General features: G+C 39.1%; 2 protein-coding genes and 1 long non-coding RNA gene across 3 annotated transcripts; 2 read left to right on the forward strand and 1 right to left on the reverse strand.

The window, feature by feature from the left end:
* LOC124410631 lies at positions 1 to 24475 on the forward strand. Its single transcript, XR_006929611.1, has 3 exons — positions 1 to 164; positions 610 to 747; positions 24344 to 24475. It is a non-coding gene; the product is annotated as an uncharacterized LOC124410631 (long non-coding RNA).
* LOC124410630 (zinc finger HIT domain-containing protein 3) lies at positions 1414 to 2611 on the forward strand. Its single transcript, XM_046889137.1, has 3 exons — positions 1414 to 1582; positions 1762 to 2376; positions 2440 to 2611. The coding sequence occupies exons 1-2, from the start codon at positions 1515 to 1517 to the stop codon at positions 2099 to 2101; spliced, it is 408 nt and encodes a 135-aa protein (XP_046745093.1). The 5' UTR covers positions 1414 to 1514; the 3' UTR covers positions 2102 to 2376; positions 2440 to 2611.
* LOC124410625 (beta-glucuronidase-like) lies at positions 2787 to 6249 on the reverse strand. Its single transcript, XM_046889127.1, has 9 exons — positions 6101 to 6249; positions 5914 to 6012; positions 5192 to 5368; positions 4653 to 4885; positions 4006 to 4560; positions 3646 to 3907; positions 3332 to 3520; positions 3116 to 3254; positions 2787 to 3040 (listed from the first exon to the last, which is right to left on the reverse strand). The coding sequence occupies exons 1-9, from the start codon at positions 6218 to 6220 to the stop codon at positions 2859 to 2861; spliced, it is 1956 nt and encodes a 651-aa protein (XP_046745083.1). The 5' UTR covers positions 6221 to 6249; the 3' UTR covers positions 2787 to 2858.
* Positions 24476 to 24692: the final 217 nt, after the last annotated feature.

Raw genomic sequence — 24692 nt, forward strand, 5'->3', positions numbered from 1 at the left:
CGCAAGCGTCGCTGCTCCAGCGCTACCTTCAGGGTACCCACGGAATTCTGGGACGCCGAGGAGTTCGAAAAAGCTCGTGTCGCGTCTGGCGTCCCGTAATCGTGTGAATTTGTGCTCAATTTAATGGTTTTTCGTAAGAAACTCGATCCCTGGAGTTAGCATTCGTAAGTGATCGTTAAATAAACAGTTCAAACTCACTTAATAGTTTCGTTTTCACGTGATATTCCCGCGACTCGTTTTCATCAACGCCGAACAAATGACGATCGCGATTTGACCGTGACGTATTAACACGACACGGCCGAGACTAAATTCCCGTATATTTGCTGTATACTCGTAAAGAAATCATGCGTCGAGTGAGCTATTCGTTTTAGAACGTTCGCTTTTCATTTCGTTGAGATTATTTCGGGTATAAAAAGTGATGTGTTGGCGTAACGACAATCCTACATTACACATGGCATGTTTGCCCCTCGATGTTCACTTGTCTCTTCATGTATCCACGGTATGTTTATGCGATTGTTCCTGGTACGAATTGAGGGCAAATTGTGCCTATAGAAACAACAAATGTAAACCCTTCGATACGATATAACCGTTATTTTTATTTTTCAACAGGCATGTGCGTGCTCCAGTGTTGGAAAGTAGTGGTTCTACGATGTCGAGAATCATCGCCGACAGAGCCAGTGTCGTGTGGGGTCGACCAGGAGAGCAGATTCGACAGATTCTACACAATTTGGAAGCATCGAGCGATCGGTGAGTCTCAGACGCAATTTGTTTATCAAGACACTCTGATGTTTGCCCGTGAATTCACGTATTATTGGATGTGAATACTTTGGTAAAGGCGATTTAGACGCACGGCGTTCCGAACCTTGTCACATTCCAATTTTTTTTTTTGTTGTTGAAAAGTTGATAGTGCTGCAGGCAACCCCGTACAGGGATATTGCGGCAACGAATTTTTTAAATTCATAATTATATTAACGAAAGGGGTAAATAATCGGAATCACATTGTGAAACATGCAATAACAGATCGAGTGAGAGTCTGAAATCAGTCAAACTGACAATTTTAACTCAGACTTTAAGTCTTAATTGTCGCCTCGAAGCGAATATTTTACAATTAATTTTCAGCATCTGAAATATCTTAACTACTTATTGGTGCTACAAACAACATCAATTGTAAATGTTTGTGATTTGTTTTATTTCGAATACCACAGAACTTAATTGACATTTTGCTATGGTAAGGCAGAGTGTCAGTCGGTAACCGATATCTGCTCACCATCCAGTTAGCTGCTTACTACTGCTTACGTCGAAAATTAGTGTCCAGAATCTAATCTCGTATCCAAGAGCGCTTCCGAACGAGGTACCGTAAAATGGGAGTATGGTTCTGCGTTCTATGTAAGCTGCATACGATTTGCGACAAGGTTTCACGTTTGTTTTCTACGCAATCCAGCGAAAGCGTATGAAACGTGTAAACAGTGTAAAATACTCGAAAAGAACTGGCAATAAAACTTTGGTGACACAAAATGACGACGTGTGAGCTTTGCGACAAGGAAATCGCCCCTTACAAATGCCCAACGTGCAGGATACGATAGTAAGATATAGTTTCTCTATGTTTGATGAGGTACAGGTTATGTTCTGACACCGCGCCACGTGGGTTCGGCTTTTATTTGAATCCTCGTTTTCGGCGTTAGCTTAACGCACTTCTGCTTCACCGAAATTGTATTATACTCAAGATTGTTCTGAGCTAAAAATTTACTCCTTTGTTTTCAGCTGCTCCGCCAATTGCTTCAAGATGCATAAATCGGTGCCTTGCACCTCGCAGACTTCTGAGCCTGATGAAATTAAACCAGAAAAAATTGAACCCCTCTACAGGTTTCCCACGGAAGACACAGTTTCTGTAGAGAAACTCGCCGCGTTACGTCAATGTACAGAGCTGAAAAACTGTCTTAACAATCCTCATGTACGCACAATCGTGAAGGGAATTCTAGACGCTGATGATCCAACAGAGGCTGTCGCCCAGGCTATGATAGAACCGATATTTGTCGAACTTGCAGACGCCTGTCTTCGCGTCGTAGAGCCGCAGGACGAGGTTCCGTTCCCTACTTCTTAATTGCCTTTACTTAGGGATTACTAATTTCTCTCCTTTTTTCTCTTCCAATGAACTACCTGATAATTGAGCCGATAATTTTCGCTCGGCTGTAAATGATTGTACAAATATTTATTTTTTACGATGACAAGTTTTCAAATCGATAAAGAAAAATTGAATCGTGGCCAAAAGGCTTGGTGCGAAATAGGTCATTGAAACGGTGTGTCGTCAAACTCGAAAAATTCAAGGCTTTGAATTGATATTGTCATATACCGCGTTTCACACGTGTTTAGTTTCTGGTTTCTTGTACTAATTACAAAAGTTATCGTCTGAAATTTCTTTTGGTTTGTTCAAGCATTTAGCTCTTGTTTGGACGGTAACAAAGACGTTACATTTCTTTTTGTAAGAATATTCAGACTGATAAAGGTTTCTGAAACCTCATTGTTTGAATTTTCTTTGGCTGGGGGGTAAAAAAAGGTTTGACACAAAAGTACATGTATTGTCAGAACAATAAAAATTGCAAATTTTTTCTTAACGAGCTTCGTTTTTCCTTCACATCCGTGATAATGAAATTTGACTAAATATAATCGTCAGAGTGAGTTTGGCATTTCTCTAGCACTTCTCTGACTCTTTCATCTAGCTTTATCTCTTATTTAAATTCGCTTCTTCTTTGCACGTAAAACACTTGTATCAGTTCAGTCTGTAGATCTTTTCCTTTCATCGTTGAGGGTTTTTCAATTTCCAAAAATTCATACCGTCTTATTCCGTCCCAAAGACCTTTCTAAAGTTCTGACCGCCTTGCATATGTTGAAGATACGTATGATACCAAGTCCTTAGGAATCGACACGTCGTACTGTTCAGCAGCCAGGGAAAAATACCTCTGGCGTACGAGATGCGCGACTTCTTTTGGCTGCCTGTCTCTTGTAAATATTCCCTTTTTGTTGCCGCCGACTCTAGTGTAAGCTGTTACAGAAGATTATTGTTACGATTCGTTTGAATCTCACCATAGAATTAACCTGACAAAAGTTCCAAACTTACTCTGTGCTGTTCTGAAATCAGCAAAATTCCATATGAACTCCCCAATGAAGAATCCCTTCTTTCTCAGACGGTCAAACGCCTTGAAGTGCCTCGACATTAACTCGGTCTGATATTCTTCGCTCCAGATGTACGAAGGTAACTAAATTTGAGGCATTTGTTTAAATAACAAAAAATTTATCAATGTAAGAAAGTTTGTCGTTGGTATAAAGTACGAACCTCGTGAAGACCGGGCATCGTGTCTGCTCCGTATTCAGTCATTATGACAGGCTTGTTGTATTTCTCATTCCACGCAGTAGCTTCGGCTTCGACCAGAATATCTATCACGTCCAATCTTCCCGGATTACTGTACCATGCATTGTACCGGTTGAAACTTATTATATCCAAATACGGAGCTGACTTATCTAACTGCGTGGCAAGAAAATGATTTTAAAAAAAAGATTACTTTGTTTAAATCTTTCCATGAAATATAATTACTGTTATGTTGTAGATTCATTGGATGACTTATAATAAACACTGAAGGAATGCGGTACCTCGACACTCTGTGCTATAGCAAGGGTGATTGGTCTTGTGAGATCCAGAGACCGCGTATGCTCGGCTACTTGGCGGAAGTAATCCGAGGCAGCATTGAACTGCGACCTCGGCTCATTCGCAATGGACCACATGACAACTGAGGGGCGGTTTTTGTCTCGTCTAATGAGTTCCGACAGCGATCGTTTGTGGAGCTCTAGCAGTGGCGTAGAAAAGTTTTCAATATTTACTGCGGGACATTCGTCGACTATGAGAAAACCCTGCCTGAAATAATGAAAACACGATGTCAAGTTACGACCCCAACTGAACTGCTATCCGAAACCAGCAATCATTAAACGGATAAATGCACTTTACACCCTCACCTGTCAGCCTCGTCGAGAACTTCCTCGCTGTAAGGATAGTGGCTCGTCCTGTATCCGTTTGCGCCGACCCATTTAAGGAGTTCGTAGTCTCTAGTCATGGTTGGAAGGTCAAGAGCGCGTCCCCTGATGACGGAGTCTTCGTGGCGACCGAAGCCGCGGAAGTAGACGGGTTTGCCGTTCAGAAGGAGGCTGGTGTTGGTCCAGGTGACCGTCCTGATGCCGACTGGAAGCCGGTAGACATCCTCTCCGGGTGTATTCGACACCGAGACCCGCACCTCTAGAGTGTAGAGGTACCCAGGCTCGGGTCCCATGTCCCTGCCCCACCAAAGCTTCGCGGATGGTACGTGGAGCCTCCCCGATATCCCGTCGCCCGACTCTTCCGCGGCTACAAGACCGTCCGCGTCAATCAAGCTCACCGTGAAATTCGGAGTTTCGTCTTGATGTAGACCGCGAGCTTCCACCACGTAATCCACCGTCCCATCGTTTCCGTTGATGCTTGTTTGCACGGAAATGTCCGAGATGTAAACCCTCGGTTTTGTGCAGAGCAGCACTGACCTGAAAATCGTTCAGCGAATTCAGACATGTCGTGGGTTTATAACATAATTATCGGATCGAATTTCTGGTTGCGAGGCGTCTTAAGTAGCAACCTGTGTATCCCCGAGTAGTGGAAGAAGTCGAAGGTGTACAGCTGCTGCAACATCTCACCCCCGTCCGTGTCTATCTTGTCTATTACACCCTGCGGTACGGTGGTCGACAGGAGCCTGTTGTCGATGGCTACAGTGATGTAGTTCCTCGCGCCGGGGTTCAGCACCTCACCAATTTCACCCTCGAACGGCAAATGTCCAAGCTCGTGACTCGCGACGAGTTTCCCGTTTATCCACTGCGAATATGCGAATGATCCGTATGAAAAGTTGCAAAACAAAACTAAAAACGGATAGCCGCAGATAAGGGTACTGAGAAATCGTTCAGGGTGTTCATAACAGTTGCATTTGCCGTTGCAGTATCACGACTATTCCAATTTTCAAATCGAATTCTTACTGAAATTATGTTGTATATATACAATGTTTTAGTTATATAAGACTAATCCTGATAACTGCGACTACAAATCTATTTTTTTTAATTATACCATGTATGATTATTTTTTATACCATCTGCTTCATCTAATAGGAAAACATGGGATCTTTACCACATGTGCGATGTAGTCCACTGAACCGAACCACACGAAAGTGCGCATCTCGGCCCAGAATGAGGGAGCGTAGAAGGTTCTTTGGTACCAGACGACGCCGACGTGGTCCCTCAGCTTGCTTGAGGTAGTTATGTCGTTGTAGGACGACGGTACTGGCATCTTTATCGGCTTGCTGACCTTCGGACAGACAAATTCCTTGTATCTTAAATTTCGATCGATCGAGCTTGATCGAAAACTGAAGCGTCTTTGCTTATTCAGAGTTCTGATAATGGGCGAAAACGAATCAGTCCAACATGTATTGTTAGCTGTAACCATGCACCATTTGCTTCTTTTGGACAGTCTACAAAGTTTCATTCACTCTCTTCAAGATCTTGTTGTCATTAGACTATTGAATCAATTAGCTTGATCATTCGACAGACTTCAAATATGTCAAGTAATTCGGGTGAAAAACGGTTTTGTCGCTCTCCGTTTAGGAAGACGAATCATTGCCGGACCTGAAACCCATCCATTCCTTCACTTGCACTTATCGCTGGATGAAATCGGCGGAAAGAGGAGCGAGGAAAATGACGCAGTTACGAGAAGCTAGGACGAGCTTTTGAGCCGCAAACGAACCGCGAAATTGCAGCTTCGGGTGCCTTTCTAACTTTTGCCGCGAGTTATCGTACCGGGGAATTGAAAAGCCCCGACGAAGACTTCGTTTTATGGGGACGTCGTCAACCTACCTTGTTCAGGTCCTTTTCGTACCAGCCCTCCCTGTACCCCTCCTCCGGGTCGGAGGCAGGCGAAACTACGAAATCCCACATCCCATTCAGCGATACAATCTGGAATGTAAAAAGAAAAGGAAAAAGAATAATGGTACTTTCAATCCGACATTTATTCCAAGCGTTTAGTTCGTTATTATATCGTTACCTGTCGAGATTCGCTCTCCCGAGGATACAGAAGTCCTGGAAGTGTTGCATTTCCGTTCCTGGTTAGCGAAGGATCCGTCGTATCGTTCGCTGAGACAAGCATCGTCCCTAAGAGGGTCATCAGGGTTGGCAGCAGGGCCCCTGCGCCATTCTGCAGTCAAGAAATTGACAGAATTTTCAATGAATAATAGCTATTTTTTAGAGATTGTAAAATTTAAGATAGATAGACAGAGAATTTATATATCGACAGCTAATTATTTAATCCAATTCAGATTTCTTTTGTTCAAAAGTGTTGTAGATCGAGTTTCATTTCCGCATTTTTTTTTCACTATAATCAATCGATTGGAAGCATTTTTAGTGACAATTATGTCAAGCATTTTTTATTCGTTTATTCGTATTAATTACACGCCTCCTGAAATATGTAAAAAGTTATGATAACAATTCTACCTCGTTTTGGTCGATTTCGTTGTCGAAAACACTCATATCGTATTTGTTCAGGGATTCCGTCGATGTATTATCTTATCCGCGTATATTCATAAGGAATTTGTTTAAAACGCTATATCGTGTATTAATTATTTCTGTTCAAGTTTCTTCAGGCTTGCTCGCTCGTTAGGTTACGCGTTATTTCATCCGTTGTTTGCTCACTCATTTGCTTGTGCAGGCTGTGCGTTATCGCGCGCAACGTTGACGGATCGCGTCGACAAAGATACCGAATTATACATACGTATCAGGCACGTGTCTACTTGGCTTCCTGCGTAATTTTTAGGCCCCCTGTGTGTTTCAACCCCGCCTGAAAAGAACCCGGTAAACCCTTTAATCGTACGGATTCTCATTAAATCGAAATTTGTACATCAATTAGTCTCAACTTTATCCGGGAACTGAGAAAACTTTCAGACATTGAGATAGATCATTCTTAGATCCTCACACCAGATGGCGCTGCTTGTAATTGGATCCCACAATCAGAATGATCTGACCGATTTATTCGATAACCTTGAGAGGGTGCTCCGGTCGATCTTAACGTCGATCAGGACACCCCATTGACTAAGAATATAATTTTTACGGCATGGGCATTGAAAAGTCAATTTTTTGTGGAAGTTTTCGTTCCGTAAAGTGACGCTTTATACGGCAGCGAACAAAGTTGCGGAATAAAGTCTTTATTCCACAGTTTTGATACGCAGTTCGAAGTGCGCATCCCAAACTGCCTTATAAAGTAGCTTCGACGAACAGATCGCGACATAACCTCACTCTTCGTTTTGCTTTTCAATGCCTATACCGTAAAAAATATTGTATGTAGCATGCCCGTAAATCGTTTTTTGGCTCGGATAATTTCAGTACTCGCTTCCGGCTCGCGCTCAGCTCGTCCTGAAATCTTTATCCTTGCCAAAAAAACAGGCGGCTTACGGGCATGCCATATAAATAGCTATTATTTAACCACATCTAAGTTTGATACGTGGAAGTCTCGTCAATTTTACATTCCGTGAGATTGAATGAATTGCTTTCGTACGTTTATTTCTTCAGTTTTTTAAGGGTTAGAATTTTATGCTGTTTTATATATGCAGATGTTTGGTCCAGGTTAGCGTTATTAGGCGGATTAGCAACCGGAAAACGCGCGTCACGTTTTCTTGAAATAATTCTCGGTTGCTGTTTGTTATTATTGTATTGTGACAGCCTGTAATGTAGAGATAAAAGTACGTCACCCGAACCTGTTTTATTACAGTTATAATACCGTTAAAATAACACCGTTGCAGTTAGGACATAGAGATTTGCTCAAACGTTTCGTCATCACGTCTTGTCTTTGTCCGACAACATTGATGCAATGATTCTATGTTTTAACTTCATTTACCGATTGAATCAACGCTCCGTCAAGATTTGACTTCTTTACTTTAAGTTTCGCCGTTAAAAAATTCGCAATTCGGCGCTTTCGCAACTTTTCAAATTCGGAACTTCAACCCCACAATTCTCGATCTGAAATTTTGGGAGCATGTATTGCAGAGTCGTAATGCATAAAAGTTGTTTTATTGAAGTCTCGAGGTCAGAATTTCAAAATGAAATTGTGAAACCAGTCTAATAAAGGGAAAAAATGTAACATGAAGTAGTAAAAATCTGAAAATGAAATGAAAGAATTAAAAAAAATTCAGATAATTACTTATTTAGTTATATTTGTAAAAGTCGTTACATTGTTACCGAAAAAAATGCAACACGAATTAAATAGAAAACTTTTAAATGAAAATTGTAAAACCAGTCATTTCGACTGATGTGGTAGTTCAAGTGTTACATTGCAATTATTCTCGGATTGTTGTAAACCCTTATTGTTTGCACGCTTTTCGCAATTCAGTCACGTAGTATGCCAACGGAAAAGATATGCGAATCCGACAATGGCAAACTACTTAACGACCCACGAGCAGTGCTTGCGTTGCAATTTAAAACCGTGCCTTAGAAAATGGGATTAGTGTTAGGTAATGCCGATCAGTTTTAGTGCTAATCGGGTAATTTGCACGAAATCTAATCAGATCAAAGTAGCGAACATCGGGGAACCGTAAATACGCAATTAACGTTCAGACACGAGGATCGGGTGGGTTAAATTGCGGTAGTTTTCAATAACAATAAACTATCATACTTTCGTGGTGTAGGACGAAATTGGCTCACGACTGTATCAAGGAAGTTCATACAAGGACTCATCGTCAACGATCATCGCGATCATCGGCGGATCTCTGCGGTTTTAATCAGAGCTCGTGTATAATTGAAACTAGTTCGATGCGCCTTGTCGGAGGATCGTCGAAACGATTTCTTAATCTTGGCCGAATTCTTCTTTCGCGTTTTCGTTTCAACTGAGTTTAATTTTCGTTTCGATATCGAGATGATTCCAGTCTTTCGATACGTCGATAGGATAAAAAAAATTATACAGCATTCGTTGGACGCGACGACGGTTTTTCACCCTGCAGATCGAACCGTGACTGGGTCACCGACGCCCGGAAGTTTAGATTAGCACGAATAAGCTACATCGTAGACCGGAACTCGCGTAATTCGTAACACGTGTATTACGTGTATATATACTTATGTACAGTATTTTTGTTTTGGGTAACGAAACAACGATTACAACCGTGGATTATTCATAATTGACTTGTTTTTCAAACGAACGTTTCTTTTGGTCGGTCATTATTTTTATCACGTTTCAATTCGCGCGGGGTTTTTAAACGTGGCTAATAAACGTTGTCAATTTTTAAAAAGAAAAATATATGTTGGAAATAATTTTTGAAATAATCTGGTGCAATCAAGTGAATTATAAAAAGATTCGTAACAACATACCGGACCACTGAAGAACATGTGAACAATTCTTTATCTGGATCACAAAAACTTTGTTTTTTAGTCAAGTCAAACTGCGAATCGACGATTGTTGCTGCAGCTCAGGACCAGAACGTTTACTTTATAAAATTGCTTTTCATGCAACAGGAGATCGATAGTAGATTTAAGTTAAGGGCACGTGAGGATTACGCCGAGGACGAAACGTGTCGAAGAGAAACTCGAAGGATCGACGATTCAAACCGACTGACTACGAGGCAAGTTGACGATTCTTATTATCTCACGTGTCTGACCGTTTCCAACGGGAGTGGGAGCGCGTAGCCATTAGGAATGGACGCGGTGTTTTCTCTGTAAACTTGGTACCTGCAGTGTGACAACGGGAAATTCGAGGGCTGCTTTATGGCTAGTTTAAAGTCGCTTGGTTTTCCATATTTCAATACATTAAATATGTAAGCGCTGTGTAAAGAGGCGAAATTTCAAGGGAATGTAAGGATATATTGTTAGCTGGGCAGTCTGGGATATTATTTATTCAATACAGAGTAAAAAAAAAAATAATTACTTGCGAATTTTCGCTTTTGAGTACTGTCATTTCGTCTAATATTTCAAAATTCACCGACCGGAACGACGTGATTTTTATCTTTTGGTCTTTTTTTTGAATTTCATTCCTGGACCATCCGTGGAGACTGTTTCAAAATCCGTTGAACTGCTTATAATGGTGTGAGAAGTTGAGAAAAATTTAATCCCGGAACCTTTAGGATCATACGCGCATTGACGAATAACGGAAGTTCGTTGATGATATCGAAAGTTGAAAATTTTATCACTTTTACCATTGAAAACTTGAATACTTGAAAGTCACTATAAACTTGAATTTAATAGTATTCTAACTAACTATTATTGATAATAGTAATTTTTCGTTACGTCAACCTTACTAACTTTAACCTCGGTAACAATTTGTATAATTTTCATTGACCTAGCGCGATTTCGACCTACGCACATGTACATCCTGAAATCTGGCAATACGTCTCGTCGACGGAATATAAAACATCGTCTTTCCTCCAATCTAGATCGTCGTCTATTAGATAAGGGGTCTACCTAACTGACTATCAAAAAAAGGCTCTTTTCAAGAATTATTTTAGTATATTTTAACCGTAAATATTGGCATAGATTTTTTCAGGCTTAATAAATACGTTAAAAAAGTTTTTTTTTATTGATTTTCAACTAAGATTTTCGTATATAAAAAATGATTAAAATAAATACAAAATTTTTTATTGTAATTCAAGAGTGTATTTATTAAGTCTAACAAAGCTTATATCAATATTTACAGTTGAGAATTAACTAAAAAAATGATTGAAAATACCTTTTTTTAACCCCTTAAGTAAACAGGATTTCGAAACTTGAGAAAAATCTATCGATCCGACGCCGTAGCAGCGGCTTATACACGTGTTACGCATATGTAGATTTGGCAACAGAATTCTGTTCAAACGGCGTCCTTCGAAGTAACGGCAATGACCGTTCTCGACTCAGCCTTGGCCGTCGATGGGTAATGCCATTGAAATTCCACAGGGTCAAATATTCGTTCGGTTTCTAAAATTAAAACACAGAAACGACTAGATGCGATCTCTAACGTCAACGAGGTGCAGCTGCAAGGTTGACGACCGCGTTGATTACCGACTTCCACCAACCGATCGAACCGTCAAAGCCAGGCGCAGCTCGATGCGTTAATCGTCATCCGCAGGTCCGAGTCTCGGAAAGAAAAAAACCTCGGCCGAATGTTGTGCAAATTTTTCACATTTTACACCACAATTCTCGGACCCTTCCAAGCAATTTTTCCTTTACCCGCGATTGCTTCAAGAGATTCTGATCCGATCTCAACGATCACCTTTGAATCACGCCGGCACGCCGCACTGATCAGCGATCTATCGCGCATTCAACCCAGGTGTGCGAAAATCAGGTTTTCTTTGTCCAAGTTTGCCGCAAGCCGCGGCTTTGCCTTGCCTCGAATATGCCGCGAACTGCGTCTCGGCCAATCCTTGTGTATTACTCTTATTACCATTATTGTTATTATTATTATTAGTTATCATTGTTCTTTGTACGGAATCGAGCCTTGAATTTGCACCGCAACGCAGGGAATCGCTGTTTAAATACGTATGAAACCTTTCAATGCGAAAGTAAAAGAAAATCGAGGAAAACGTGGGATAACAAATATAAATTAAACAATTCATGGAACTAGTTTATCATCCGTATTCTATTTTAGGTACTGTATCAGTGCATTTCTTATTCAAACTTGGCGCGTTATCGAGACTATATGCATGAAGTTTCGGCCGGCAGTAGTAGCGGCTCGTATCGGTCAGACAAAAAGCACAACGAATCACTCCACGTCGAAGGTTCTCGCAAGCTCGTCGTGCGCGGAGTTCAGTCGGTAAAAAAGAGGCGCGTCGTTCTTTTTCCAGTCGGTATCGCTTACCAGTCGGTAAGTAGAAAACTGCTCATGCAGGGTTAGCGGGTCGTTTGAATGTTGTTTATTTTTATTACGCGCTGGAGGAGGCCGACGAATCGATTAAACGATATTGCTTATTGTTTTACGCCAGCTGCACGTAAGAGGCGATAATGAATCCAGGAATTGGTGATTCGTGGCCACGATCTAGGCGAATTGGTTGTATAACGGTGTTAATTTAGGCTAATTGAGAAAAAGGCAGTTGACCCTAGGTCTCGTGGTAAAAGTAAGTAATTGCGGTCACCACCCCTCGAAACAATCAGTAACTTCCGGCGCGTCGCGACTGATGAACACACAACGTCTCTGAATCATTTGATACATACTTCCATCCCGGTTTGCTACACAGACATAATCATACACCAGCGGCTCGTAATCGTCCATTCGACTCAACCGCCTCGGTCTCAGTCATCGGGTTTTCATTGTACTCGACGATCCCTGGGCGATAATATTCTACGATAAATAAATTACGAGTAAACAACAGTCCGAGTAACGGGGAGAAAGTCGATTCGGACTTTGGTGTGTCCGGCAAATTGTATTATTCTATAAGTATCCGGTCGGAATATTTAACGCCATTTTTGATAAGGTTACGACGAATCGAGTATATCGAGTACGTATAGAATGACGAACGTTGATAGTATATGCGAGTCGAATCTAATTGGCCTGGCTAAAAATGGACTTCTCGGGATATTAGATTAATATATATATATATGTATATTAAGAGGACGCTTTTGTAGTCTGTCTTTATCGACCGAGTTAAATGCTGCTTATTTTGCAGGATGTATAAAAAATGAAGAGACAAAATGATTGCTTTACGGCAACGAAATGATGGAAAATTTATTCCTGCGGTAATTGAATTAGTTTAGCGTATGTAGGCGTTGATGATGGTAAAAATAGTCGGTGCAATTTTTCTCGGTCGGTAAAGACTGATTGAAAAGAAGGAGGAAAACCTTAAGGTTATCGTCGAGTAAATAGTTTGCGAATACCTACTGATTCACTTGATGTATTTATTTATTGTATAAACAGCGAGATTTCATCACAAGAACACGATATTGTGGGCCTCGTTTTTTCCATCTTCCAACATTTTTACTCCCCGGAGTTTGAGAATCCAACATTGTTGTCACTCGGTCACCCGAATAAATGCATAATTTACGTATAATTTTTGCAGAAAATCAAACAAGGAATGAAAATGATTTGAATAAAAAATATCTCTCTACATCAGTTATAACCAATCAGAACAATAATTTCGTCTAACTGAAAATTGCGAAAAAATTTTCCCTACCGTTTCAGATTTTTCATACGAATATCTACCTGAAAACGATTTAAACAAAAAATACATGTTTATACGTATTAACCCGGGTCCTTATAATTACAAGCCTACCATCCATTTTTCGATCCATCCACTTTATCACCCCCAGGCGAAAAAAGAAAATAAGAAAAGCATAAACAAATAAATAAATAAATAAATAAATAAAGAAAGGAAGGAAAAACTGCGTCAGCGCTCATTGAAGAAATCGTTTCTCGGTGTGTACGTGTCAACATCGTATGATGAGGCTCGCCCACGCCCGCCGGTCCAAAGCAGGATGAGCGGTGCGTCGTGTCGGGCGGTATCAGAGGCGATGCGAAAGGCTCTTATCGCTGCGGGAAACGGCTGCTGGTCAATGCACCATGCACCGGCTTATCGAGCATTCATTCTCGCCCGGCGTTTGAATAGCGCCATCATCGACGGCCGCGCCTCTCGGAACGAATTCGATCCGACGGAAGGGAAACAAAGAGAGGGAGAAAGAGGAGGGGAGGGGGAAGAAATACAGTAAACAAAAACAAAAAAACAAAAAAGCTCGTATAACACGCCGATTCAAGCTTTTTACAATTTGGCAGCGATTTCCTTTCTAGCTAACTTCGATTAGGTAGATATAAAGAATCGGTACTGCTTCGGCAGACGTGTACTGCTCCTGAGGGAAAACCCGGCGAAAAACCCGCTTCCTTACCCGAATACAGGACTCCGTTTTTCCCTCATTCGGGATTGATTTACGGCCAAATAACGCCTGCCCGAAATCCCAATTCCTGATCCCTTCTTCACCCTTCTACGCCTCGCTGAGCTTCTTGGTGCTTTTCTTAGCGAAGCGGCACGGATCGCTTTGAATTTTTTATTTTTATACATAATTGTTGTTATTATTTGCACTACGGGTCATTTTTTAGATGGGGAAACTCGAGGTGTATGGAAAATTTATGCCTTTCTTGATTTTTCGTTAGAAGTTAGCCAATTTTGTTATCAATTATCACGTAATACATATATATATATATATATATATATGTTAGGGTCGCGCAAAAAAACCGACTATTTCTTTTTTTTTTTTTTGAGTCTCGTGTGACAGAATGTTAGTTTTTCATGTTTTGAGAACCCACTCCACATATATAGAGTGCCGAAATAGATATAATAAATCTATTATCGAAAAGTCATTTTTTTCAACTAACTATTCTGATCAAAATATCGGATTATTTTAAATCGAACGATTGAATCGCGATTCATCAAATTAATTTCTAGATTCGGTCGAACGTTGTTTATTTTCACTAGATTTTTCCCTCGATTTGTTTGAATTTAAAAAATTCTGATTCGGAGGAAAATCTTTCAACTGATTTTCATTTTCTCTCTCTTTCTCCTTGATTGAGGTGCGGCAGTTTTGACGCGTTCACCAAATATCACAGTTCGTGTTCAGAGCTGTAAACGAGTATCTCGCTTTTGTGTTTCCTTTATGTCTCTGCAGTAATATCGTTAACACGTTACATAGACAAAGTTGCGTAAGTAGGACATGAGTCGCCACGTGCATTACACGTATACCTACATAGAAAACTCGCGTATCTTGGCCCAACGCATCCTACAACCTACAACCTACAACCACACACTCTAGTCATATTATACTTTTGTCCAGATTTCCGCAATAGACTTTATCTCCCTCTACGTATGTATTCTATGAAAGTGTTCCTTTTACGCATCAGGCATCGCCTCGAACTTTCTTCACGTCGGCGAAAGAAATTTTTAGGTCTCATTCGATTACTTACGTAGAATACTTGATTATGTAATTTTCGTTTTTCACCGTCGCACCGGAAAAATCTGGTTCTGGGTATATAAAATAAGCAGAATTTTCCTACCGTTTTGTATGTATTATATTTTTTTGTTTATAATTTAATATTTCGGTAATTTAATATTCGTGCAACGGTAAATTGATTTCAAGGCTTTATTGTTTGAGTGACAAAAATTTTTTCAGTCAACTGAAGAAATAGATTGAAGAGAAAATGTTGTAACGATAACTATAATCACGCTAAATACTCACTTGTAATCAATTTTCTTGTATTTTGAAAAATATTTTAACCCCGTTACCGGATGAATATTTATAATAAATGAATATTTTTTCTATGTTCGTGCTTTTCCTTTGTCGGGATATTTGCATTTCCCATTCTTTGATCTGTCGAACGTTTCATCGCTTCAAATTTTTCGCGTCCGTCCCTCTCTGATTAGATTGCAAATTGACAGTTTGCCCCGCGGTCAGCGTTCACTTTTTTTCTTCTTTCAAAATACTGTTTCCAATTTTGACCTATTTACGAGAGACATATTGAATCAATCGAAAACCGTAAAAATATTCCTTTTGTGCGTCATTGTAGGACCTTTTACAAGGCGTAAAGGATAAAAAGGCGGATTTTCACCTTCGTATTTACGCGAAAAACTTGAGGGTACATTTGAAAATGTTGAAATTGAAAAATGAGTCAACCAAAGGTAGAAGGTCGCAAATAGTCTCGGCTATGCCCTTTTCTCGCGAACTTTATGAACAATAATCACCTTCACTAATGGCGGAAGGTCTCACGTGCCCACATACGACCTCGTACCCTTACGATTGATATTATTTTGGGAGAAAGTAAAAAGTTTTAAACGTTCTTCCAGAAATCGTCGAACCCTTACGTTTCAAAGGTATTTAAAACGTTTGCGTAAAAAAAATTTTTGGCGGATACGACCTTGTACCGTTACGTTCGATATAATTTTTTGCGTAAATATAAAATTCTTAAAATTCTTCTCGAAATCGATAAATCTTTATGTTTCGAAGGTTTCTGCATCGTTTACGAAAAAAACACAAAAATTACAGGTGCGATCGCACACCATTTATAAATGTGATGAATAGAAATAAATTTCGGTAGCTGAAAGGGCGAATCCATCAATCATCAGGCCTTTTACCTTTATTCGTTATTTTTTTTGTTAAATAATTTTAGTCTAGATATGCATTTTGTAGCGAATGCCGTGAAAACAAATAATTATACGCCCCGTTGAACACGAAATTCTCCCTTCACCATTATAAACTCCCCGCGTAGTTTGTTTGTCCGACCAATAAATATCGAGGACTCACCCTCATCGGTCAATCATCCGTTCGTACGTGTTTGATCAGCAAGGAACGCGGGATTTGCGTTGTCGTCAACGACCTTCGGTCTCACGCCATATCTCCGTAGGCATTATATTTACATACGTGAAACAAAATACGCGCACTCCGCGCAATATTCGTTAATCTAATATACTAGGATATACTATAAAACTAGGATACCTTATACCTATCTATGCTGCGGGGTGTGCAGCTGGAGAATAGAGCGTCAATTAAAATACCGGCTCGGATTACCGACTCGGAAGTCGGCTAAAGCAGGGAGAAGATTATATAATACGCGGGAAAAAGAAAGCAAATAGAATGAGGAAAAACGAGAAAAATGGAAGAAGAAGAAGAAGAAGCAGAAGAAGTAATTGAATTGGAATTGGAATTGAAATTGGGATGTTTTCAAATAGGGGATATTTTTTCTCCTTTTACTTTCTTTCCTTTTTCATTGACTTTTTTTTTTTTTTTCTCTCTCCTTGTTTTCGGAACATCTGTCCAACGCCGAGCGAATAACAGTCAAGAATTTTCAAAATACCAGCTTCTCCTTATTCAAGTACGAAAAATTATCTCTCGTTCATTCAGTCGCTTGCTTCATTTGTAACATTTTATACAATGCGAGCATGTTTCACGCGCTTTTTCACGCGTGTTTTGCGCCCAAAAAATACCCGTTTTTACAACGATCGAGTGAGTCTGCGAATACGCATCCGCGGAGTACAGAAAATAACACTTTTAAGTCCTAGGAGTGGAAAGTGGTTGTTTCTGCACCGCGCGCATGCGCCGTAGCGAATGAATCTGACGTCACGTGACTCTAACCTCACTATTAATTATTTTCTCCTTTCTCTCTTTCTTATCGTCAACGTTGACTCGTCGATGATATCAAAGTGCGTTAAATCTGTCGAGCTGCGCTTATACCAAGAGAGCAATATATCATCCGAAACCACGAAAGGGATCAAAGTATAATCTCGGAAGTGAAAAATTTACGTCTCGACGCAGCTCGTCGACTCTCCGAAAAATAAGGAGGAAAAAATCCTCCTAAAAACCTTCGCCTCTGGCATGACTTTAGCTCCAGAAAAGATATCAGCCCGTTTATTTAGGGAGCCATTATAGCAGAGTCGTGAGGCTTTCTTCGATCCATCGTCGCTGGAGCGGCGAAGTCGATTGAACCCGATCTTCTCTGATTAGGTCTGCACTCGCTGCAGGCACATTGTCTGCTCGGATCGAGAATAACGTCACGTGACGAGGTTGCAGTCGGGAATTTTCAGGGATGGATTCGCTCGATCGAACCTTGATCGAAAAGTCTGATGAAGAAGCTCTGAAACAAGGGAAACTGTCGACTTGAGGCTGAATATTTTTATTCGACTGTTGTTGAAAATAGAATGAACGAAAGTTGTTTCGTTTTATAGAAATGTAAAGAATTATCAAGCAAATGCTTAGATAAATTTGTTTTGACGCGTACAACGAACTTTGGATATGAATATCGAAAGCATTTAAATAATCGCAAGATATTCTGCACATAAGTGTATCGTGCGTAACCTGTGACATTGCGATACGTGCTTAACCTTGATTTAATTCCTTTCTTTCGTCAACTGTTAAGAGTGAAAAGCTGCTGCGATGAAATAAATTGTTGATATAGACTCGATCTGTAGGATATTCGTTTGCGAATGAAATCAGATATTGTTTATGAAAATTGAGGGATTCGTGGCGGAAAAGATATTATCGAATTTGTCAAATTATACGATTGCTAAATTTGTCGAAAGAAATGATTTTTTCATTCGGATAAATGTGGTTTCACTTGATAATGGAAATTCGTTTTCTGGACCCTTTTTTTTTTAGGGAATGATTTTTTTTTTTTTTTTTTGCAACATTTTTGGTAGAATCAGAAAATTTCTGCTCTGTGCGAAATAAAAAATTTGAGAATAATGGTAAGATCATTGTTTTGCGACAAAAATATTTTTCAATATCACAGTTTTGTTATTAAATATATACGAAGTTGAGTTTTTTTTATCGATTTTCAAAGCTTCGAGGAGACTGGTCAGTCAAAAATTAATACCTCTTTGCCTAATCAATTTTGTTACGAGATTTCCATCCAGAGCAAGGATCAAAATATCGTATTTTCAAAGACGCGAAAATCTAATTTGAAAAATTGTCAAAACGTAGAAACTCGATCTATACAAAATAGAAAATATAGAAAGTCGAATCAAAGAAAGAGAAAATTTACTTGATTCTGTAATTATTTAGTTAATCTTTTTGGTTTAATAAATGAATAAATAAATAAATACGTAGACTCTACATTATCGATACAATATCTGACCATTCTATATTCCAATTTCATTAATTTTCTGACCTCCACATTTCCAAATTGTACAAATAAATCCTCCGCCCCGTTTAAAAATTCTAAATCGCCGTTCTTCTATTTTTCGATCACTTTATATTTTTACCGCTCCCACCCTCCCTGCCGTGAACCCAAAAAGCGAGTCCCGGTTGTCCGGGTGGGTAGCGGCTTGATTCACCGTCCTAGGATAGACCAGGGGGCCTAAAGTACGAGGGAAAACGCGAGGAGATATTCCGTCGGAGAAAGGAAAGGGAAGGGAAGGGGCGAACGGCAGTCGCTCGGCGCGCGGCGTTCCGAACGCACGTAGTTTCCGACGCGGTGCTGGTCGTTCGCCGAGTGAATATAGAATCGGATCCAACGCAACGAGCGAGTCGCGTGTCGTTGTGCTTTGCGTGCGCCGGAGAGCGAAAACAAAAGCCGAGCGCGAGCGACTGTGACTGGCGGCGCGGCCGCTCGTTCGACGTTTGAATTCAAATTTCGCGCGCTTTGGTTTCGCGGTCTTTAGAGAGCCGCGGATGGGCTTATCGTCACAGTTTAAATCGTGGGTTCGCGATTTTTTTTAAATAGATCAGAGACACGCGCGTTGCGTAACTGGATGTGAAACGAGGGCTGATAAGTTTAGATAAATGAGACCGATGTTAGAAGCGAGCGGATCAACGAGTGACGGGAATGCGGCTGAGGAATTATGACGGGGATTCGAAAACGGCCGCAAGAGAAATCCGAGGATCGGTCCAAGTGATCGAACGGAGAAAAAATAACCAGAAGGAAGTCGAAGGACTAGAAGAAGAAGAAGACGACGAAGAAGAGACCGAGACGAAGAGGAAACGCCGCCGGAAACTCCGAGGCTTTGTTCGACGCGCCGTGACTCTGTAAACACTCATCGCTACGTCGACGAACGATTCGAGAGCCGCTGCAGTCGCTGCTGTCGCTGCTGCTGCTTTTGCTGTTGCTGCTGCAGTTGTCGCGAGAACCAGATGCTACGCACGCTGACCGACGAATCCTTCTCCGCGTGGATCGCGATCTATTCCGAGTGAGAAGAACAACGGCATGCAGGTACTTATGACGACGTTGCTTTCCGCCGACGCGCGACGCGACGGCGGACCTTCGACCCTTCGACCCTTCGATTATACGACCCTCGCGCACCTGGCCAACACTATTTTCCATGCATTTTTTCTCGATACGTTGAAATCGTCGAAGCAATCGGTCTTGCGATGGTTTTTTTCTTCTTTCAAATGTCGTTCTTACCAATTTTGAAAACCACTTGACATGATTATCGTTATTGTGATTCGGTTTTTAATTTTTGTTCGCTTTAAATGTCATTCCTATCATAAAATTATTAAAACACGATCCAACATTCTAATAATAAATTAGAAATTAGTCAATTTTTAACGGAGATCCAAGTTTTTACAAATAGCTTGTCAACCTGATGGATCGACAATGTGTAATCGAAGATTCAAGTTTTTCTTCTCCTTGCGTCACAATGACATGACACTGCGATTTCAACAAAGAATGATAAGTCTAACAATATATAAATGAAAAGTTGGGAAAAGGGTAAAAACACTTCAAACAATATCACTTGTAAAAATCTACTTTTATTCAATCCAGAAATAGATTTTTGTGAAATTCTTTTCAGTAGTTTTTCGAACGTCTCTATGTTCGTAATATCAAAACCAAACAGATATTAGAATCGGATTAGAAACTCAAAGAGTTAATCATTTTCAACCTTCTCATTCAGGACACTCTTTTCTCAAATTGTTTACTTTTAAGTTGACTTTTGCGTTATTTGAAGTCCCTCAAATTCATTTCTACTCCATAGTATGGATTTGTCTATATTCGGGGTCTTCATCATGGGCTCGAGCAACGGGGTTTCCTCTTTTCCCAACTTCCGAATCAGAAGGAAGAAGAATCATACAGCCCATTCATCCTTAACCGGTTCTGCAACCGTTTAAAAAATTCCGGTGATCTAAAACCAGTGAATACAAAAATAAAAGAAAAGAAAAATGTCACCAAAAAAAAAAAAAAAAAAAAAAATATTAAATTCCATCGCTGGCGATAATGGTTGAATAATTTATGTTTCTGCCACCCCATTCTGAACCATTTTCATATTATTTCCGCCAATAATCAACACAATTGGATACGAAAACTTTATCGCCGCTGCAATTTTTATCTCCCTATTCTTTGTTTCGTGTTTTTTTTTTGCTCTGGGTATTCATAAACTTTGAGTTTCCCATCTGCAAGCTCGATGGATTCTGAATTTTGAATGAATGAGTGACGAAAACTTTTATCTGCAACGTTGTATCTGTAATACGTTATGTCATATCTAACCCTACATGCGCATGTACCTATAATTCTGATTCTGATCTTGACGTAACCTGTGGGAATACGTAAGGTATTTTATGTACATACAATAGAGCTCGAATAAATCACGTGCTTAATGGTATAAGGACGAATGCGTCATCGTAGGACCTTTTACAAGGCGTAAATGATAAAAAGGCGGATTTTTCACCTTTGTATTTACGCGAAAAACTTGAGGGTACATTTGAAAATGTTGAAATTGAAAAATGAGTCAACCAAAGGTAGAAGGTCGCAAATAGTCTCGGCTATGCCCTTTTCTCGCGAACTTTATGAACAATAATCACCTTCACTAATGGCGGAAGGTCTCACGTGCCCACATACGACCTCGTACCCTTACGATTGATATTATTTTGGGAGAAAGTAAAAAGTTTTAAACGTTCTTCCAGAAATCGTCGAACCCTTACGTTTCAAAGGTATTTGAAGCGTTTGCGTAAAAAAAATTCTTGGCGGATACGACTTTGTACCGTTACGTTCGATATAATTTTTTGCGTAAATATAAAATTCTTAAAATTCTTCCCGAAATCGATAAATCTTTATGTTTCGAAGGTTTTTGCATCGTTTGCGAAAAATACACAAAAATTACAGGTGCAATCTTACGCCATTAATAAATGTGATGAATAAAAATCAATTTCGGTAGTTGAAAGAGCGCATCCGTCAATCACAAGACCTTTTACCTTTATTCGTTTTTTTTTTTGTTAAATAATTTTAGTCTAGATATGCGTTTTGAGTGCTTTTCATAGCGAAGTTCACGTAAAATAAAAACTGTACGCTATTTTACCATCAAATTCATCTATTCAGCGCAAACGTCCTTATAATACCATTATAGACATGAATTACAGGTCTCTCTTATCGCTAAATAGTTTCAAACAGTCGACAATAGAAGCCGTGATACGTTAGATACGAAGCACAATGATTACATAACTTTCATTTATTGTTTCGAGAATCGGGCTTAAAATCTTGAACAACAACTATAGCTACTAAACCTTTTTTTAGTGCATAAACTTGTTTCATACTTTATAACACCGGACAATAAGAATCCGGCAATTTTCATAGATTGCAAAAAAGAAAAAGAAATAAAAAAACACACGAAATTGACAGAATAAGTTCAAAAATGCATAAAAATCGTACTCGGGAATATTTTAAGGGTGGAATAAGCGGCTTGACAGTTGGTTTCTATACGTCAGAAATCAATCAGTCCAAGTACCAAGAGCTCGACTCTTAATTTTCGTGCAGCAAGTTACATCCAGCAGCAGCAGCAGAAGCAGAGGAGAAGAGCTAGCCGAGAGATAAACGGGCGGCGTGTTCCTTTAACGACCCTTCTGAAGCATAGTTGAAACTTCCCTAATCTCGAGGCTCTCGGGTTTCACTAATCTGGCCTTTTTTTTTCTCTCTTCTCTCTCTGTTTTTTCTTCGTCTTCTTACTCCGTGCATTCGTCTGTTTGTTGATCTCATTTTGCCTTTCTCTCTCTCTCTCTCTCTCTCTCTCTCGGTTTTTCTTTTTTCTGTCTTGCTTTTCTTTTCGTTTTTTTTTTTTTTTACCCTTATACCTATATTTTTCTTTTCCTTTTTTTTCCCACGTTTATTACATCGCCGAGGGAAAAATGGCGGACCAATGTGACGAAAATCAATCTCTCTGTTCTGAATCCGGTTTCCACAGGTTCGCAAAACAAAGTGTCGGGAGCAAAAACTTCGCGAACAAAGCTTCGGAAAGTTTCGACGATGACGCGATTCGGTTGAATTCAATTAAAACATCCTATACCATTGAGTATAACAATATGTAACAATATACGAGTTTACGGGGAAAAATTTGAACTTCATGAATTTAAAACGAACGAAACTAATTTCATTTAATGTAATTTTATATAGTTCTAGAAATTATTATTTTTTATTCTTTATTCATACCGAAACAAAAACAAAATACACGAGCCATGCGATTCGATAAATTTATTTATATCTTTCTGTATAGGTATGTATAAAGTTTTGAATAATTATCGAGCTTTTGTTTTTTTATCGCGAATTTCACTTTTCAACTTTTTTTCTACACGTATGACAGGAAAACGGGTTCTCAAATAAGCTCGTACGACTAAGTATAGGTTACAATTAGGAATGCTGATAGTTTTTAACGAAAGATTCGTTCTCGTAGAGGAAAAATCGGTTTCGTAAATTTTATAAAATTTCATTCAATAAATGATAAAAAAAATCCTGACTCAAACGGGGAAAGAAATGTTTTTTTACATCGCATTAGTAATAATCGCTCTTTAGATAACGTCGTGTCTCCGGATGTCCTTTATACGTATGGATTGTGGTAATATTCTCTTTTACAGAGGAAGTAAAAAACCCAAAAAAAGGATTAAAAGAAAACCATAATTAATCTGTTTTTGCAAATTGCCAAAAAAACGAGGTGGGGGGAGGGGGGCAAAGCGAGGCACTTGAGGAAATACTTAGTTTTTGAGGACTCGAATACGCTAAAACTTTGTTTGTTTTTTTTCTAATTCTAATCAAAGTAAATAAAAATGATTTTCAGATGTCAGGGTGCGAAAAAAATTTTTTTAATTTTTTAAAAATTCAAAATAATGCTGAATAATATTTTTAGAATTAATTTCTTTTGATTGTTTGAAGAAAAATTTTGAAAAACGCAATTTTTTTTATCAAATTTTAATACTTACAGTTAACAAAACGTATATTTATTTATATATATATATATATATATATATTTATATTAACAAATATCTATCGATCATTATTTTGGCTGAACTAAAATTAGCTAATATTTATAATAATAAGAAAACATTTATTTCACCGTATCTTAATAGGTTATATTATACGTTTGTTAATGACAAATATTATAATAAACAATAATCGGCACGTATGCATAACCGTCGCCTTAAAACCGCTTCCGTAATACATACTGAAAAATAATCCTGCCTATTTTATTCCTCCTAATATGGTGGACAAAACTGACTAATCATCCATTGCACAATACATCAGAGGTATGGTGTATACTTATTGAGAACACAAGGCGAGAAGTCCTTTCTATACACTTCACTGTTATCTCAAGAAAATCCACTTTGACAAGGAGAGAGAGAGAGAGAGAGAGAGGAAGAAGAGGAAGAAGCGAATCAGTTGGAATAGATTACGAGAATGATATAAAAGATACTTTCTTTTTTTTTTTATAAAAAAAAAAGGATATGCAAGTGTTTCAAAGATCCATGCGCAATGAATTCTTTTATCTCGTTCAACCTTATCTTATTCTCAGAATCTTTTATATCGTCGTAATATTATGATTTATTTCTTTTTTTACTTGATTATTATTTTTTCTCTCTTATTTTCACACTCTTTTCTCTTTACCTTTTGCAGTGGGACATATCACGCCGAGACCACATCGAGATCCGTGAACGTCGGTCAGTAGGAATTGTGTCGTTGTCGATGAGGTGACGGCAACGCAACGGTGCCAAAGCTCCGGATTTTTTTATAAAAATTTATGCAGCAGCACAGTGAGATTAAAAATCTTTACTCGTTTACTGCGTAAAAAAGCTATAATAATTCAAAGTTTCTTTTTAATTATTATTATTTTTATTCTCTTTTTCTTTTAATTCTATTTTTCATTATCGCAGTTTATGCCTCGTCGTGGCTCTTTCTTTATTCACGAATTTTTATTATTGTTGTTGTTATTATTATTATTATTATTATGCCCGTGATATCGTGC

The sequence above is a fragment of the Diprion similis genome, chromosome 9 (genome assembly GCF_021155765.1).
Source record: "Diprion similis isolate iyDipSimi1 chromosome 9, iyDipSimi1.1, whole genome shotgun sequence".
Lineage (NCBI taxonomy): Eukaryota > Metazoa > Arthropoda > Insecta > Hymenoptera > Diprionidae > Diprion > Diprion similis.